General features: G+C 31.1%; 1 protein-coding gene and 1 long non-coding RNA gene across 3 annotated transcripts; one reads left to right on the top strand and one right to left on the bottom strand.

The window, feature by feature from the left end:
• Positions 1–4,350: 4,350 nt before the first annotated feature.
• Positions 4,351–5,403, bottom strand: LOC106317710. The gene is made up of 5 exons (XR_001265214.1): positions 5,254–5,403; positions 5,128–5,178; positions 4,804–4,967; positions 4,607–4,723; positions 4,351–4,510 (listed from the first exon to the last, which is right to left on the bottom strand). It is a non-coding gene; the product is annotated as an uncharacterized LOC106317710 (long non-coding RNA).
• Positions 5,404–13,172: 7,769 nt separating this feature from the next.
• LOC106315500 lies at positions 13,173–14,800 on the top strand. 2 transcript variants are annotated; one of them, XM_013753241.1, is made up of 4 exons: positions 13,173–13,499; positions 13,882–13,996; positions 14,076–14,179; positions 14,465–14,800. In XM_013753241.1, exons 2-4 carry the CDS (start codon positions 13,917–13,919, stop codon positions 14,713–14,715), a joined length of 435 nt encoding a protein of 144 aa, XP_013608695.1. In that variant the 5' UTR covers positions 13,173–13,499; positions 13,882–13,916; the 3' UTR covers positions 14,716–14,800. The 2 variants fall into 2 exon arrangements, with proteins under 2 accessions (XP_013608695.1, XP_013608696.1); XM_013753242.1 differs by having other exon boundaries at positions 14,440–14,800.
• The last annotated feature ends 3,819 nt before the right edge of the window (positions 14,801–18,619 follow it).

Raw genomic sequence — 18,619 nt, 5'->3', positions numbered from 1 at the left:
TTTAGGGTTTAGGGTTTAGGATTTAGGGTTTAGAGTTTTAGGGTTTAGTGTTTTTATTTAGAGTTTAGGATTTATCTAAGGGTTTAGGGTTTACCCCATAGTTTAGAGTTTACCCAAAGGTTTAGGGTTTACCTAAGGGTTTAGGGTTTACCTAAGGGTTTAGAGTTTACCCAAGGGTTTAGGGTTTACCCAAGGGTTTAAGGTTTTTCCAAGGGTTTAGGGTTTAGGATTAGAGTTTAGGGTTTAGTGTTTTATTGACCCCAAGGATTTAGGGTTTACCCAAAGATTTAGGGTTTAGGATTTGAGTTTAGGGTTTAGTATTAGAGCTTAGGGTTTAGTGTTTTGTTGACAACATTTTTTTTTTTTGATTCGTTTTTTTAATATTTTTTTTTTTTATTTTTAAATTTTTTTTTGAAAAAATAATATAATTTGCCAAGTTATTTGGTTTCCTTAATTAAAAGATACTAGATTTAAAATGACAATTTTCTATTGGTTGGTTCACGCTAGGGGGTGAACCAAGAATAACTCTTCTTTTATTTCTACGTTCTCATTCTCATTTAAAAAATATTAAAATTATCTATAAAAATTCAGATAATTTATTTTTTGGATAATTGAAATATTTTATAATATATATAAACTATGCAACTATTGGTGATTGTAGTCTTTAGATATGAACTATTGCAACTATAATAAATCATTGCAAATATTTATAATGGTAACCTTTGGTGATGAACCATTGTAATGCTTGGCTATTAATCATTCCAACTTTTACCTCTCTATATAAAGAGTTGTGGAGTTGTGTGTATTGGCAAATCATAACAAAAAATAAATAAAAGTAGCCATAAAAAAAGAGATCCACTTTTTCAATTAATCATCAAGATCTCAAAGAAACAAAATAAACACAAATTTTTATTTGTTGTTCATGTTTATCCTAAGTAATATTAAGCTTATATTTCATAACATAATCATTTTTATATTGTGTTAATATATCATTACACAAATTACCTATTCTTAAAATGCAGCGGAAACATTTTAGATTTAACATGCTTTATATTTATAGCATTTTAAATTAATAAAATACTATACATTTACATGTTCCTTAACCATATGGACACTTGACCACATAACAAACAAACACTAACCCTTAATTATTCCTTTTAACATCTTAACGACAATCATTTTGTTTTATTTTCGTAACTGTACAATGACATCAGATATCATATGTTTTTTTTTTTTTTGAAACACTATCGATTTACAGGAAATATTTTTTTAATGAAAAATAAGAAAATAGTGGCAGGCACATAAAGCTTATGGCATCATAAATCATTACGATCGAGAGTGACATACTTGATCGGACGGTACCTTATCACTAAATGTTTTTCTCTAACGATGCTGTACTTTAATGCCAAATTACTTACGCTACATTTTTTGTCCGCGCTACGCGCGGATTAATGCACAAAAACAGTTTTAGATATTTTGTTTTTATATTTAATTTTTCTTACATTTCTTTTCTCCCGATATCATAAAATGTGTAATAGAAAAAAAAACAATAACTCAAAAAAATTTATAGTAATTTTTTGAATTGGTGAATTTTACTTTGTTCTTTATTGTGTTTATATTAAACTTTTTCAACAATTTTATGCAACCCAAATCTTCTTGTTTGAGGTGTCTCGTAAATTAATAATTGAGTTTTGTCTATTATGTCACTTCTATATATATATATATATATATATATATAATATTGTGGATTTTTGCTGGATATTATCGTTGTTATGATAAATAGTAAAGAAAAAAACCTTTCAACTGTAGATATTGCAGGTTTCTAGATATGAGAGATGTTGCCTTCGCTCATGTTTAAGCGTTAGAGACGCCAATGACAGATAAACAACAATAAGAAAACTATGTGTAGATTATTTCAAGATTTGTGTATTGCTGATACTGTGATGCATGAGTTCGATCTATATCACCGGTCTTACTAATTTATCATCGTACAAAGTTCATAAAGTCAATCAGTTCAAAACTTTTTTTCAATAAGTCAATCAAGAGTTTAACCAAAAATTTAACACCGTTTGACATTGTTGTAGATATAGAGCAGGTGAGATGGAAGGAATCATTTATAAAGTACGTAAGAAGAAAGAGGAGAATATGGGAGATGAATTCATTCCACTGAAATAAAGCCTTAGAGACACTACATATGAGATTGATTAGCCTCGAGGAAATGTCTCGTATTAGAATATGGTTATGTTGATATATGTAATTATATTTTTATTTTATTATTTATTAGTATTACTGGATATGTTTAAGTAAGATGGCTGATTGGAATATTTTGATTGGTTACTTTTTGTTAAATATTATGGCTTATGTTGAAGGTCTCTCTTTGAAAGATGTTTTTATCTTCTTCTTTTTTGTTTTATGTGTCATTTTTGTTGTTTTCTCATGTTTTAATTTTCCATATTAGATTTTTATTAGTATGAACAATAATTTGTTTTAAAGTATAATAGATCATTTATTATTTGATTAGTGCTTTTCTATTTAATTATATCAAAATTTTAGGAAACATTTTCTAAACTACCACATTCTAATTAATCTAGATTTAGGGTTTATATTTAAGGGATAGTGTTTTGGAAAATGGGTATAGGATTTTAATAAATATATAAATAAATACTTAACATTTTAAAAAAAATGAAAATAGTTTCAAAAAAATTTCTAATTTGAAAACAAAATCAAAAAAAGAAAATTTGACCAAAAAAGAGAATTTGAAAAAAGTATAAGAAGTTTCAATTTGAAAAATGTATGATTCGAAAATTATAAATTTATTATTAATTATATAAATTTGAATAAAAAGTTTCAATTTTATATGTTTTTGTGTATCTTAATTTTTTAGTTAAACCATTTTTTATTTTACTAAATTTCATTGTTTTATTATTTTCCGATTGAATATTCAGAGTGTGAAAACTGGAAACGTAATGCAAAACTGAAAACGTAACATTGAGATTATCGATGGTATCCGGCAATTTTTTTTCTAAGAAGCTGAGAAGGTGATGTTAACCCTACTTGCACTTTAATTGGCCAAGGATGAAAATACAAACAAATTGCCCAGACCAGAAAAAATATAAATGAATGGCCCAGCCCAACAAAAGTCACAGAATCTGTCGATTTTTTTTTTTTTAAAAGGAGCGCCACATGTCCAAAAATGTCTCATCCTCTGGTGACGTGGAAGATTGTGGACAAAACACAAGCTTACTTTATATATACTAGATCTTTTCTCCGCGCTACGCGCGGATTAGTGCACTAAAATATTTTTAGATATTTTTTTTACATTTCTTTTCTCTCGAAATCATAAAAGGTTTAATAGAAAAAAAACAAAAAAAATAATAACTCAAAATAATTTATTGTGATTTTTTGAATTGGTGAATTTTACTTTGTTCTTTATTGTGTTTATATTAAACTTTTTCAACAATTTTATGCAACCCAAATCTTCTTGTTTGAGGGGTCTCGTAAATTAATAATTGAGTTTTGTCTATTATGTCACTTTTATATATATATATATAGCTCAAATACTAAGGAAAAAAAGGAAATAAGGAGAAAAGAGTAACAGAGCACATCCCCCATATAGGAGCTCCTAAAATCACATTTTTCGTTCTCTTTATAATTTGACCATCCTCACCTTCCACCTGAAATTCAAAATTTTCCACAGGCTAAGGAACTCACATTCACAATATAAAGATTTTGTTTTAAAAGAAAAAAAAAAGACTATGTTTTTAGAAGATCACAAACATATTTGCCTTTGTTTTTTTTTTTTTGCAAACAATGAAACACTAAAAGAGAGATAAGCTTGAGAATCCAAGGCCTTGATTGTTGTCGAAGAAACAATATATAATTTCTAACAAAAAGTCAAATCTCAGATGAAACAAACGACTTATTCTGTCTGAAGATCTGTTACAATTTAGGAGAATGTAAAACACAACTCCCACAAGGCATAACTTTTTCTTGCAAATTGTAACCAAAAATTATAGCAGATTCTAACTAAAGAGAAAGTTTGTAACACAAAAGTTAACTTCTTCAACTCAACCACAACATTCAACGTCATATTTCAAACCAAATCGTGTCTCCAACTACATACTAATTATGTACTGTACACACCCCAAAAAGATCATCCATGTATTTGGCCTTTATGGTTTTTGCTCTGTTTTTGAATCTTTTGCAGCAACTTTTCCTTCATTTGTTCAACATAAGGAACAAACCAAACTTATACCAAATCGTTAGCAAAAAAACCTTAAGGACAAAAAAAAAAAGAGAATAATAACCAACACTTTCCTGAAACTAAAGCGTGTTGCTGCCGTACGAATAGAGGTGTGTCTTTTTGAAAGAAAAACATCATGTAGCACCTTTCCGTCATTGATACTACATTTATATTGTGCAACCTAAAGGGATGTTTTTCCTAACCCTGGCTTGAAAAACGTTTTTCCTTGATCAATCTAGCCAATTCTCAAAGGGATATTACTCTTACCTATAATAAAATCAAATACAACAACTGAGTGATTTCATATCTACAAAACAAATTCTACTTGATTCCAATTCAGTCTTAAGAATTCCGCGTTAACACCTTGATCAAGGCTGGTTCTGGCCACAACTATTCTCTGCTCTTAGCATTTTAGCTTCATTTGTTTCCTTAACAACAACCTCCCTGGACTTTGATCAAACTGTGCATCGTATCCACCATCTGTTAGACATAAGAAAACAATATTAGCAACATTGCACAAAAACAAATCTACTAAAACCAACTGAAAGATCGACACAAACCTGTGCGTAGTAGTGATTGTCACCGAACGTGTCAAGATTCTTATTGCAGATGTCAACAAAGAAAAAAGAACCAGCCTTGTAAGGACCTAAAAAAACTGCTGCAGCAGAGAATCTAGCATACAACCCTTCTGCTATGGAAACTACCTTGGACCATACACTTGTTACTATAGAAACAAACCAAAAAATCATATTTTAAATCTAGATATTAGAAGATGGATAAAGAAATTGAAGCTTTTAGGTAACCTTACATACAAACATTAAACATATAGAAAATATTGTAAAGATTCTGAGAATCAGTAAGCCATCAAATACAAAGATTCTGACCGGGTTCGAGGTATTGCCCTGAAGTTTCCAATTGCTTCCGTACAAACGTATCTGTAAAACATGGCCAGAAAATATCATAAGGTATACGGACGCAAACATTAAAAAGATGTGTCAAGAATTTCGGACCTATATCAAGGATATTATCAGGACCGGGGAGATAATGGCTACTACAATGATTTTGTTCTTGCACGTTGAGTACGCTTGGCTGTCTCGGGGGAGAGGAAGGCTTCTCATGGGATTAGGGTTAGACAGGACTATGACTCCTATAAATACAAAATATGAGAAGAAAACGAACCAGTTTTGTGTGTGCGATAAATGCTTACGTTGGGAGGAGGAAACTGAAGGAACTAAGAACGTGAACTGATGAGATGATGTGGCTTGTAATTATAGCTATTGAGAGTTGACATGGCACAAACTCATATTCTAAGTGGCTGATTTAATTTGCTGAGGTGGATAGGCTCAATAGAGCTCATATCCCCCTTTTAGTATAGTATAGATATAATACGTACGTGCGTAACAAATTACATTTTGCACGTGAGTTTAATGGGCATTCCTACTATTATCAGAATACATATTTTTATAATAATAGATATAATTTATCTTTTGGATAAACAGGAACAAAGATGGAAATTTTATATATCTCCACCAAAATAATTCCCTACACATTATTTGAAAATAATTTTAAAATTTTGCTTATATGTCATCACCATATTCATTTTCATTAGAAAAGGATTACATGTCTTAGTAAAAATGATGACATGTCTAAATTCTTATTGTAAATGTCAAAATTTTTATGAAGTTTTGAAATTTTTCGTAAGATACTTTTAATATAACAATAACTTATATGTATCACCATTAATAAACATTTTAAACTAGTAACATAATTATAAAAAAAATGTTTTGCATTAACTTAGAACTTAAAATTTTTAAAATTACATGTGAATAAATTTTAATTAAATGTTTGAATTATGATTTAATTCAAACTAATCAATTTAGTAAATTTATTTGTATATGATCACCATAAAATATGTTTGTTGAACAATTTTTAGTCGACTTATTGAGTTAATTAATAAATTAATTTGTATAACTTAAATTTAAATATAATCAATATTTTATTAAGTTAATTTATAAATTATTTTATAAACTAATTTATTATTTTAATCTAATTTAACAAGATTAAAAACTGAAATGTATACATTTAAATATATATAATAAACAAAACATATTTTTATCGTTTAAATTTAAATTAAAAATAAAAAGGAAAATTGATAAGACAAAGAAGTATAATTTATGAAAATTATTTATATTTATACTATAATGTTAAAAAGTTTTTCTAAATATTAAAATTTGTATTTTTACTTTAAAATAATGTATTAAATTTATTATCTTGCATATGGCACATGAAACTCCTACTATATATTGAATAGAAATAATAAAAGTGAGATTTTTAATTATTTTTGTAACCAAATTGTCTTGGGGTGTTAGAATCTTTCCTATATATAGGAATAATAAGTAAGTTATACGAACCACTGAAATCAAATAATTGGAGTTTTGAAGTCAACAAAGCGAGAGAAATCGAGAATGTTTTTGCTGAGATATGTCTTCCAAGCCACGGTACATTCTGTTTGGCGTGAAATAAATAGGAGACACGACGGCGAGCATCCCCAAGCTGCGGCTCGGCTTTGTAGAGTTATTGCGATGACAGTCTGGTTTGGAACAAGGAACTGAACAAGGAACTATCAAGTCTGCTTTTTAAGTTTTTTTCAGTATTATTTTTTTTTCTTTTGCAGACTTTCAAAATAGAGACATGTTAAAAGGTCTTTTGATCTGAATAAATTTAAAATTCATTCAAAAAAATAATAATAAGTAAGTTATTGTGTTCATATGCATCTTTTGAGTTTTTATTTTTACATTGATATCACTCAATGTAACTATCGCTTTGCTAAACGTTTTTTTTGTTTGTTAAAAAACTCTTATAAAATTTGATGAAAAACAATAAAATAAATTAAACTAAAAGGAGTAGAACCAGACAAGTTTTTTTCCAACGAACAAAATATCATCTTATAAATCGTTAAATATGTATTCTAATATTGTAGATATGTTTTCTGAATATAGTGGTGAGTAATGATTTTAATAAAAATATTGGTTGCATTATTTTTCTTGATAGATCATGAGGAGTTATACCTTAAACTTTAATCACTTCTAGACTCAGAATCAATCTTTACCAATACCATAAACACAGCGTAGAGCTTTTTTTTTTTACAAATGCTCAAACTAAGAGCATAATAGTCTCAATCACTATGTTTAACCACTTGCATACACAATGGTGGTAATAATGGATGCATTGTTGCATGATTTTTACAGCAACCACACATCCATGGCAACCCAACCCCTATTATCAAGGGAGCTGGGGCCATGTACGCTTGTCATTTTGAGTATATACAATGGGTGTTGAATTTTACTTTGAACTATTGAATATTTGCAATAGACCTGTTGAAAACCTAAAAAAACTGAGATGGATTATTTCTTGTTGAATTTTTTCAACATGTTGAAAGTGTTTTATGTGAATACACAAAATAAATTTTAATTCAAATAATAAAATATTGTACATATATAATTATTTTATTATTTTAAAAATATAATTTTAAAAGTGATGTACATACTACATATTTAATATAATAAATAAATATTATTTAACGTTTAATTTTCATATAAATTATGTAGCTAATATGTTGACTATATAACTATGTACTTTAGATTGTCATCTTATAATGAAATAAATATTATTATTCTTATATTTAGAATATTATATATCTAATAATTTTAAATACAATATAACAAAATAAAAAATAACTAAAATATATACAATAATATATATATATATATGAAAATAGTATAAATACAAAAAAATACATTTAGTCAATCATAATAGCAAAACTATTTAAAATTATAAGTATATTTTTTTTCTAAAAAATCCAATTAAAAACAAAACATTAAAAATCATAAGATACACTCCAACTTCGATGTATATTACTGTGCATAGTAGGTCTCATACTTTTGTTCATGTGATTGAATCACAAGTGGTTCTGTAATATTTTACTGTTTTGTTAAAATACAGTAAGTTCTACAGTAAAATTAATTGTTGAATGGAGGAAAAAGATGATTTCGCCCGCTTCACACTAATAGACCATTTTATATGCTCGCCATTCAAAACATAATGGTACTATCAACTCCACTCATTTTCCACTTTATAATGAAATAAAAAAATATGTTTATTCTAAAATAATAATATATTATTTTTATTTGTTATACCATTTTTATTTAATAATATATTAGGCCATCCACATTAAAGGTTTTAAACCCAGGTTCACACGTTTCCCAAAATAAAAAAAAGTGAACTCAGAGTCTTGCAGATTCACGCGTAAGAGATTGGTTCACAACTAATTGGTGGATCCCAGACACGTGTCAGTCCGCGATTGGTTAGGCTTTTTACTTTTTTTTTTTTAAAGAAATCAAACGGAAAAAAAAATAATAATAAAAAATTAAATCGGTGAACCCCTCTTAAATTTCACTAATGCTGATGCCCTTAAAGTTGGAATAAAAGCTTAAAATTAATAACTTCTGAGGCTTTCTCTGTCTACGCGGTTCTCTCAAAATATTTTTCTCTTGTTGAACCCCGAGCTTGCCTCCGGTACGTGGCTGCCATTTCGCCGCCGCCAGATGGCTTTCTCCTCCCCTTTGCTACTTTGTCTACTCTCTCCTCTCCCTATGATATGTGTGTTACTCTCGAGAAAGAGCTCCCTTGATGACAGATTCACAGCCGGACTTGGTGGTTGTTTGGCTCTCTGGTGTGACTATGAGGTTGGAAAAGTGGCGCGGATCAGAGGGGTCAGCTTTTCTGGGTTTTGAGGGGTTCAATTTTTCTCTTTTCGGACTCACTTTCACGAGACAGTGGCGCGTGTGGTGGTTGAGGCGGCTCCTCCTTCAGATCCAGGCTTCAATCTTCTAAATCTTCCCGTCGTGGTCTGGTTTGAAGGTGTGGTGTCAAGTTTCAATTTGGTGGCTTTCCTCGGCATCTTGGTTGGCCATATCCTTTGTCTCGGCATCATGTGAGCTCTAGATTACCCTATTCTCGGAGACGTGTCTCTCCTAGCGGCTTTTCTGGTGCGTGCTAGAGCTTCTAGTGTCGGCTTGTGCAGATTCAATGGTCTACATCTCGATTTGGTAGTCTATGGCCACGTCTTTGCGGTTCCAGAGATCTCTCTCTCATCTGCAGTGTCTTTATCCGGCGTTTTTTTAGTCCGCCTCTGAAGCTGCCATAATAGTTTCTTTGGCGTTAACTCATGTGTTTCCATGTGGTGGTTATATCTTTTTCATTGATGTGACAGTTTGACGGTGTTTAACTTGGGTGGTCTCCGACTTCATGTTCCTTCCTCGATGGCTCTGCTTGTTGACTTCAACATATCACAATGCTGATGTTGCCTTTGTTACATCGGCAGTGCTGTTTTCTCGTAGTTATAAGTGTTACTATACAGTCTAGAAGTATAACAAAAATAAAGAGATTTTGTATAACTTTAATGATATTTTCACGATAAGTTAAATGATATTTACTTCAATAATTAAAAATATTTCACACTCAAGTCTTATAAGCACATCAAAATAATTAGTATGGTATGTTTTAAATACAATTATTCTCGTTGATACAAGGTTATTTTGTTCTTAATTAGTGTTCAATTTTTTCATAGTCTTGTATATACAATTAATTAATATTAATTTTCTATCAGGTTAATATTTTTTTGTCATTAACTTAACAGAATTGAGTAAATATTATAAATTTTAAACAAAATGGTTTATTTAAATATTGGTATTTAGTTACTTATTATCAATGAGTTAGTTCATACTTTTGTATAAATGATTAGTAATTCCTATACATATGTTTTAGTTCATATATAAATATAATTTTAAAGTTAATACTATTCTGAAATCATCTACTATTTTTTTTTTAAACATGATATTAATAATTAAAATAAACGATAAACATAAATAAGGATGGGCTGCGATTGTCCCTTCGGAGACATCCAATAAAATTGGAAAGATACATAGAAGAAGGATGACCACACACAAATCGAGAAAAATAGTCCAAAATTTTAAAATCGAACTTCTCTTTAACCCCCTTCTCTCTCCTTACTCTCTTTCTCTTAACCAGCGTGTGGTCTCGCTTTGCTCCGGCGGTTGGCCAGCGTGTTAGCGCCACCGCCGCTGCCGGAGGCTTCCTCCTCATCCTCTCTCCTTTTCCTTTTGCTCCTCCTCCATTTTCACTCTCCCTTTCGATATGCTTCTGGCACTGGGAAAGGTTTTGGCTTTCTGGCAAAGCTCCGCTCGAGAGGAGTTCAGCCAGAGAATCTGCTTCTTTTTCTGGTCTCACGGCAAGTTTGTGGCTGAGCTCCCGGAGTAGGTGGTCACGTTTAGGGTTTTGAAGTAGATCGCCTTTTACCATTTCAGATCTGCTTTTGGTTTCGATCCCAATGCGGTGGAGGGATGGTTCATTCCTCTTCTCAGTCTTTGGTGGTGGAGTTGTCCAGCTTTGGAGGTGGAAATCGTGACTCTCCTCGGTGTCTTGGAGGTTTTGGTGTCTAGTCTTCGAGGTCGAGAAAGCTCCGGAGGTTTACTCTGACTCGGAGGTGCCTCGTGAGGCTGGTTATGCAGGCGGTGATAGTAACTCGGCTCTGTTCTGACGTGTGGGAAAATGAGCAGCTTGGTGGTGGTAGTCTATGGCCTTCCGATTGTTGTTCTGTGGACACTCATCGCTGCATATCTCCTCTGTTTCGTCTCTCTATAGTCCACCGGTATTTGACGGCAGTCATCTTTCCTGTGGTGGTCTGGGTTTTCAGCTTCTACCTCGTTCTCCTACGTTAGAGAGAGGTTTAACTAGTCACAGAAACCGCTTCTCGGTTCTCGACTTGCTTCAAGTGATGGCTGTTGGGAGCATTGCTTTTGATTGCATTGTATTCCCATTTGGTCCTCTCACACATCCCAGTGCTGATGGGTTCGGCTTGGTTATCATTGATAGTGTGATGACTATCATGTTCAGGTTTAGAGACTCTTCTAGTCAGAAATTGGTATCGTTTTCAAGCCCGCATTTGGTTCTATGGTCGGCGTTGGAGGGGGCTTGAGAACGATACCAATTTCTGACTAGAAGAGTAACAGTACCGAGAGTTCGTGAGGGCTCGCTCAGGTGATGTGTCTCGGTACTGTTACTCTTTCAGTTGTCGAGTTATTTAATGAAGGTGAAGATTGCAAGACGAAAGGATCATCGGTGGCTAGCTACTCCAGAAGCGTCACAGGAAGATCTCGGCATTCGAGGTAACGGGGTGAATATATACTTCTCGTGGTCAACATTAACGATTGAGAACGGTCATTTATTCTCGAGGATTTTGGAGATGGCTAGCGGAACTCGCCGGGAACATAGGTCGACCGAAGCTAGTTAGAAACCGTTTGATTTGAGTTATTTTGTTCAAGTCGGTTTGCAATTGAATCCTAATTTCTGGTTTCGGGTTGATTATAATTAATATTAAAAAATAGAGATGTGGGAAACATGTAAATAAATATGTTATCTCTGCAATTAAGTAAGGTTCATGTCCCCCGGTTCCATTTCGATTAAAAAAAAAGAAGGATGGGTTGTGATTAGTTTTTTTTTTATTATCGACTATAATGTTTATGTCTAGGGACATTATAAAGGAAAACATAACCAGTTCAGCAGTTGCGGTTGGGTTTGATTGGACAGCTTAGAGAAGATTTAATTTATGCGGACGCGAAATTTTAGACGGCGAGAGTCTGCTTTGCATACAGAAGTGGAAGCACTACGATATACAATGGAGAGTATCCTACAACATTCGACATGCCATAGTTTTGGGACAGATTGCAAGGATCTGATCGCGATGATAAATGAACCGTATGCTTGGCCAAGTTTTACAATATAATTGGAGGCGATAAAGACTCTGCAGATATGTTTTCCAGATTCAAGATTACTTAAATCCCAAGAGTACAAAATATAATTTCATGATTTTTTATAGAAATGTCTTTTCATAGGGAGCTTTGTTTCATTTGGTCGTTCTATTCTGGTTACCGGATCAACGGAAGTTTAAATAATAACATAACTATTTGTTGTAAAAAAGAAGAAGGAAAACGTAGCTTTTAATGATATGATTTATACGATTCTCCAAGAAAAGCATTTAATTTTAACATTGCATGCTTAAGAGTTCCATCGAATATACATACATGTTTAAGAACTATTAAATATTTTATATATCTGTGAAAGGGAAAATATCCTTAGATATGATCTATAAAAGTATATATTACCATTTTTGCCGAGAAAAAATAAACAAAATAGTAAGGAGATTTTCCATATTCTATAGTATCTAAGCTTTCCATAATTCGAAGTTAAATAGTAATAGAAAACATCATCGTTTCGGTTGAATCTACATTCTCATAATATTTTCAGTATATATATATATACAAGAAGAGTAGTTCATAAACTTCAAAAGGCAGGATGCAGAGCTTGGGACTCGTGGCGGTTATAGGCGTCTTTGTCTGTTTAATAATCTTGATTTGTTTCGCAGTTTATGTAAGTTACGTATACTTTTGGAAAAATGTCGATGATTCACAATCGTGATTGTAAGTTATTTAACGATGTTTAATATCTCTTTTGTATGGTAGGCAGTTTAGTGTTTTTGATTTATATGTTTGGTAGTGTATCTCAATTTTTACTCTTCAATAGAGTACACTACTATATAATTTTTTTTTTTTTTTTTTTTTACATTACTATATAATTGGTTTGTTCATAACCAAAAGAACATAAATATCTATTGGGAAGAAGACTAGAAAAACCTTAAAAAGTCTTGCCCTTTTTCTTAACCGACGAGTCATGATCTTGTGTCAAAATCATCATCTTTTGAATACGTCAAACGAAGGCGACTTAACTCTACACCCGTAATATAATCTTCAAAAACAAGTAAACCGTCAACAAATAATTGCTTCTCCAAACACCAAACAATGAAAAGGAGGAAACAAATGATTAGGTAGTACCCCCAAAAAGAAAATGTCTTGTTTCCTTCCTGGTTCGGTGTAGACAAGTTTTGTAATCGTTTGTTTCTCTGTTATTCCCGGGGAAAGTTTTCATTTTTATTTGGATTGAAAAACTTTTATAAATGTGGGAAGCCGTCGCAGAACCAGCAGATTCGTCCTGAGTGCACCCATGTCCCCAATACCAGATTCAAGAACTCCTTTCCCTTACTACTTGGAACCGTTTCTCTGTCATCAATGAGATTGACCATTGCAGTTTCAAGATCAGATTGAAGAGAACAACATCATTAGTTATGAATGCAAATGCCATGTTTATGCCTATTCTGATGGATAGTGATTAAATGATAGTGATTGTTGATCTTACTGTTCTTTTTAATTAAGTTGGTATTATCCTCATGCTTGTGTTTAGAGAAAAAGCAGATTCATCACTGGATTTGTAGTTTTAGTTACATTTGGGAGGTGAATTATGTGTTATATTATTTATTTTGATCTGATCAAACAAGATAAGATAGCATTTACTAGTTATGTGCTTAAATTCTATATTGCTGATCTTTGTCTTACTTTATTAACAACATATTTAGTAGTGGCATCACAATATTTATTGATTATGTTAAAGAGAATGGCAGAGAGAGTCTACTATGTTTGCTGACAAGTACCTGTCTTTTTCCTTAGGGTTATGTTGCTTGCAGCCTGGTAAAACTCTGAAAATGGCAGGCTGCCTCTTTACACAGGAAGGATTCCTAGATATTGGCAAGAAGACTCTTAAGTCGAATGAATCCTACGAGGGGTAAGTCTTAGAACACTCGTCTGCAAAGTACTGCAACATTAACTAAATCCATTTGCTTGCTTTCTTGATTGGTTTATAGGGGATCCATCCATCGATTAGAGGAGAAGTGTGGGAGTTCTCACTTGGGCGTTATGATCCAAAGAGCACTTTTGAAGAAAGAGAGCAAATCCGACAACGTACAAGGTCAGTGATCATATTGGTCCTGCATTCTCTTTGTCTACATGTTTCTATTTAAAGCACCTGTGATTAATGAGAAGGGCCAACCTATTCTAGATAGATCCTCTTGTACTACAAGAAACAAAATTTAGGTAAAAATGTTTGTGTATCTTTTTTTTCTTTTGCTTGGGGGAAATAGTATAACTTCATAAAACTCTGGTGTCACTAACTAACTAGTTCTAAGAATATTATCATTTCAATATACTTTAGTAAACTCTGGTTCTCAGGTCTTGATGTAAACCGCACGGACAGGAAATTGGCATTCTACGAAAATAAAGGGAATTTGTCTAAGCTTTGGGACATTCTTTCTAGCTCTTCTTTACGCTTGGATAGACAACGACGTTGGGTATTGCCAAGGTATTAGGAGAAGCGACTGGGAGTTCAGGTTACAAGTATCAGTAATCTATGTCGCCGCACACACAAGCGCAAGTATTGCAAGGGATAGCAGAGTCATTGTTAGAAGCAGAGAAATAGAGGCAGCAACGCACAGCTTGAGGTTTTAGTTTGGTGATGTAGTAAGTAAGACATGGCTTGTAGACCACCTGGGTGAAGGAACTTTATTGCCAGTTTCTTGCGTATGACTGAAGAAGGCCGTAGACAATATTTTGATCTCCAAACTTTAAATTGCCAAAAATACCATTTTTAAAATTATATTTTTCATATTTACACTAACCACTTTTATCCTCATCTTTAATGAAGGGTAAAATACATTTATAACCTTTTGATTAAATTTGACCAAAAAAAACTTATTATTAACTAATTTAAACTTAAAACATCAACTCTAAACCTTAAATCATTAACTCAAAACCATGAAACATCAACTCTAAACCCTAAACCCTGAAACATCAACTCTAAACCCTAAACCTTCAAATATAAACCCTAAAACATCAATTCTAAACCCGAAATGTAAACCCTAAACCCTAAATCTAAACTTAAAACATCAATTTTAAACCCTAAATCATCAACTCTAAACCCTAAACCTTCAAATATAAACCCTAAAACATCAATTCTAAACCCGAAATGTAAACCCTAAACCCTAAATCTAAACTTAAAACATCAATTTTAAACCCTAAATCATCAACTCTAAACCCTAAACCATGAACCATCAATTCTAAACCCCGAAACATCAACTCTAAACCTTAAACCTTCAAATCTAAACCCTAAAACATCAACTTTAAACCCTAAACGTAAACCCCAAACCCTAAACCCTATATTTTCTTAAATTCAAACCCTAAACCCTAAAACCCTAAACCTTCAAATCTAAACCCTAAAACATCAACTTTAAACCCTAAACGTAAACCCCAAACCCTAAACCCTATATTTTCTTAAATTCAAACCCTAAACCCTAAAACCCTAAACTTTCAAATCTAAACTCTAAGAAATCAACTCTAAACCCTAAACGTAAACCCTAAACCCTAAAACCCTAAACCTTCAAATCTAAACCCTAAAACATCAACTCTAGGGTTTTAGGGTTTAGGGTTTATGGTTTAGGATTTAGCGTTTAGAGTTTGGGGCTTAGAGTTGAAGGTTTAGGGTTTGGGGTTTAGAGTTGATGTTTTAGGGTTTACGGTTAATTTTTTAGGGTTTAGGGTTTAGAGTTTACCTTTTAGGGTTTAGGGTTTAGTGTTGATAGTTTAGGGTTTAGTGTTGATGGTATAGAGTTGAAGTTTAGAGTTTAGGGTTTAGGGTTTAGAGTTGATGTTTTAGGGTTTAGAGTTGAAAAGTTAGGGTTTAGAGTTGAAGAGTTAGGGTTTAGGGTTTAGAATTGATGTTTCGGGGTTTAGGGTTTAGAGTTGATGTTTCAGGGTTTAGAATTCGTATTTAAAAAAAAATGGGTTTAGGATTGATGGTTTAGGGTTCGTATTTCAAAAAAAAAAGGGTTTAAGATTGTTAGTTGAGTTTTAGGGTTTAGGGTTTGAATTTCGAAATAGTATAATTTGAAAAAAATGAAAAAAATTATTTTTTATTTTTTTAGATTTTTATTTATTTAAATATTTGTTTATTATACATATATAGAATAAGAACATAAGAGTTTTTTGCCACTTAATGAAGAATGTATTTTTGAAAATGTTCCTCTAGTGGTGGTAAAAATGAAGAGTGGTAGCACGAAAGTGATAAACATATAATTTCCCCAGACTTTATTGGCATGAACTTGGTTTTGATCTTTGTTTTTTGCATTTAACTTGGGGTTCCTTATCGCAACAAACTTGCATTGTTGGCTCTTCGTCTTTCTTTGGAGTATCCTAGTTTTAAGCAAAAGATGTTTGATAAAATAAAAGTGGCACTATATCAATAATCAGGACGGGATCGCCTTGGATCTTAACTGAATTAGAGAGGCAGAGCATAACTGTTTTAACACCACCCCCTCCCTGTTTTCTACGGAAAGCAGAGAAGTTAAAGCAAGAAAAAACAGAAATTGTTGTCTACTTGTCTTCATTCTAAACTTACACGCAGATATGTTTTAAACTTCTACGAAACAGAACACGCAAACGGGTAGAGCAGACCAAGCAATGTGAGCTCTTTGTATTAACAAAGCAGAACAACACACATTACGAACTAACATAATTAAAGCAATTTTACACTGAATAAGCGTTTTCATTCAGAAGAAAGAAAGAAAGAAACGGAGAAAGTTCATAACATAAGTACTCACTTAAAAAGTTTTCAAACATCGAAACTCCTCCTTTATTACACTCCTTCCACATGAGAAGGATGAAGGGAAATTTTTCTTACGTTTCAAAACATTTGTCCTTTATTAAACATTTGTCCAAAATATTTAATAAAGGACAAATCCAAAGTTTCAAATCTTTTTAGATTTATATGTATACATTTTTTATATAAGTAAGATTAACCTATTATTATATTATTTGTTTTATATTCTGAAATTTTCTTTATATTTTCTTAACACTTAATATAGTTTTGATGAGATTTAATAATATTATATCTAAAACAGATTTAAATTTTATACAATATATATTATATACGCAAATAATATAATACAATTAATATAAATATCAAATTTCAAAAGATAACAATTAATGTCTATACACTCAAATAAAATATTTTTCTTATTTTAAAATAAATATATCTTAAAAAAAAATCTAAATAATTTTTTTTTGCAATTAATATCTCTATAAATTAAAAAAATTCAAAGTCCCAACATTATCAATTTATAAAAGTTCTACTGTATATATATAACACAATATATTCACAAAATTAGTAGCTGGAAAAATCTAAATTTTTATATCCAAAATAAAAATTTATCTATAATAAGAATATATATATAATAGAAACATCAACCAAATATTACAATTAAGTTATTTGTATAATTTTATATATGTGCATGAGGTTCAATAGACTATCATTATATAGCTTTGAATCATCAACACATTAGTTTATTTTTATTATTTTCTTTTTAAATAAAGACATATTAAATTATACGTAATCTGACTAGAACATATTTACAAATCTAAGACAATTAAATGAAAATAAAAAATTAATCAAATAATTAATGACAGAAAAATAGAGGTTATCTTATATATCCAAATAAATAACCAAACAGATGAGATATTATATATTTAAAATCATATGTTGACTTTTTTGTGCTTATAAATGGATATAAATATTTAGAAAATAAATAAATTCTAATTAGTTAATGTGTTGTTTTTACTTGTTGATTTGGTTAAGAATTTTCTTAATCATATGAATAAAAATAATAAAAAGTTGTCTTCAACTAGATTATGTTTTTATCTCAATTAAATATGTAATTTCATGTATAATAAATAGTTCAGTTCAGTTCAGTTCGATTCTATTTTTATTTTTGGGTATATTGAGATGAATCTGTTTTAATTGAATCACAATTTATTTTAGTTTTTCAACATATTGAAGCAAATATTTTTAATTATTTTTAGTTTGATTCATCCGATTACTTTTAAATAAATTCTATAACTATTTGTATAATTTAATATATATTAATTTATGAAGAAAAGAAAAATGAAAATGAAGTATTAATGTAATTAAAGTTGCATTTGCCAATATAATCAAGGGCTTTTTGCAGAATTGACCTATAACTTAAAGTCAAACACAAAACTAACCTCCTTTTTTTTTGAAAATTAGTTTTGCCATATTCACCCCAGAAGTTCATATAATTTACGAAAATGCCATCAATTTTTTTTTTCTTTTTTTTTTCGAAAATAACATTTTTACTCTCTCACCCTCATCATTTTCAAGTAATTACAAGATTGCCATTGTCATCAATACCACAACCACCATGAACAACCAATTTGAAGCTCTTAATGCTCCCAAAATCGATTTACCCTTATTCTTTTTCCATTCTTGTGAACTAAACACAACATATCTCTCACTTTCTCTCCACAATGAGCTAAAAAAACCCAAGATTTTGATTCTAAA

Source organism: Brassica oleracea, chromosome C9 (assembly GCF_000695525.1).
Source record: "Brassica oleracea var. oleracea cultivar TO1000 chromosome C9, BOL, whole genome shotgun sequence".
Classification (NCBI taxonomy): domain Eukaryota; kingdom Viridiplantae; phylum Streptophyta; class Magnoliopsida; order Brassicales; family Brassicaceae; genus Brassica; species Brassica oleracea.
Note: the sequence above shows the minus strand (reverse complement) of the source record. Positions and strands in the feature narration are given on the sequence as shown.

Excerpts from the sequence above, each read along its gene's own strand:
- LOC106315500 (XM_013753241.1), top strand. The coding sequence starts at position 13,917 with ATGGCAGGCTGCCTCTTTACACAGGAAGGATTCCTAGATATTGGCAAG. Across the intron at positions 13,997-14,075 it reads TCGAATGAATCCTACGAGGG|GGGATCCATCCATCGATTAG; the intron begins GTAAGTCTTAGA and ends ATTGGTTTATAG. Across the intron at positions 14,180-14,464 it reads CAAATCCGACAACGTACAAG|GAAATTGGCATTCTACGAAA; the intron begins GTCAGTGATCAT and ends CCGCACGGACAG.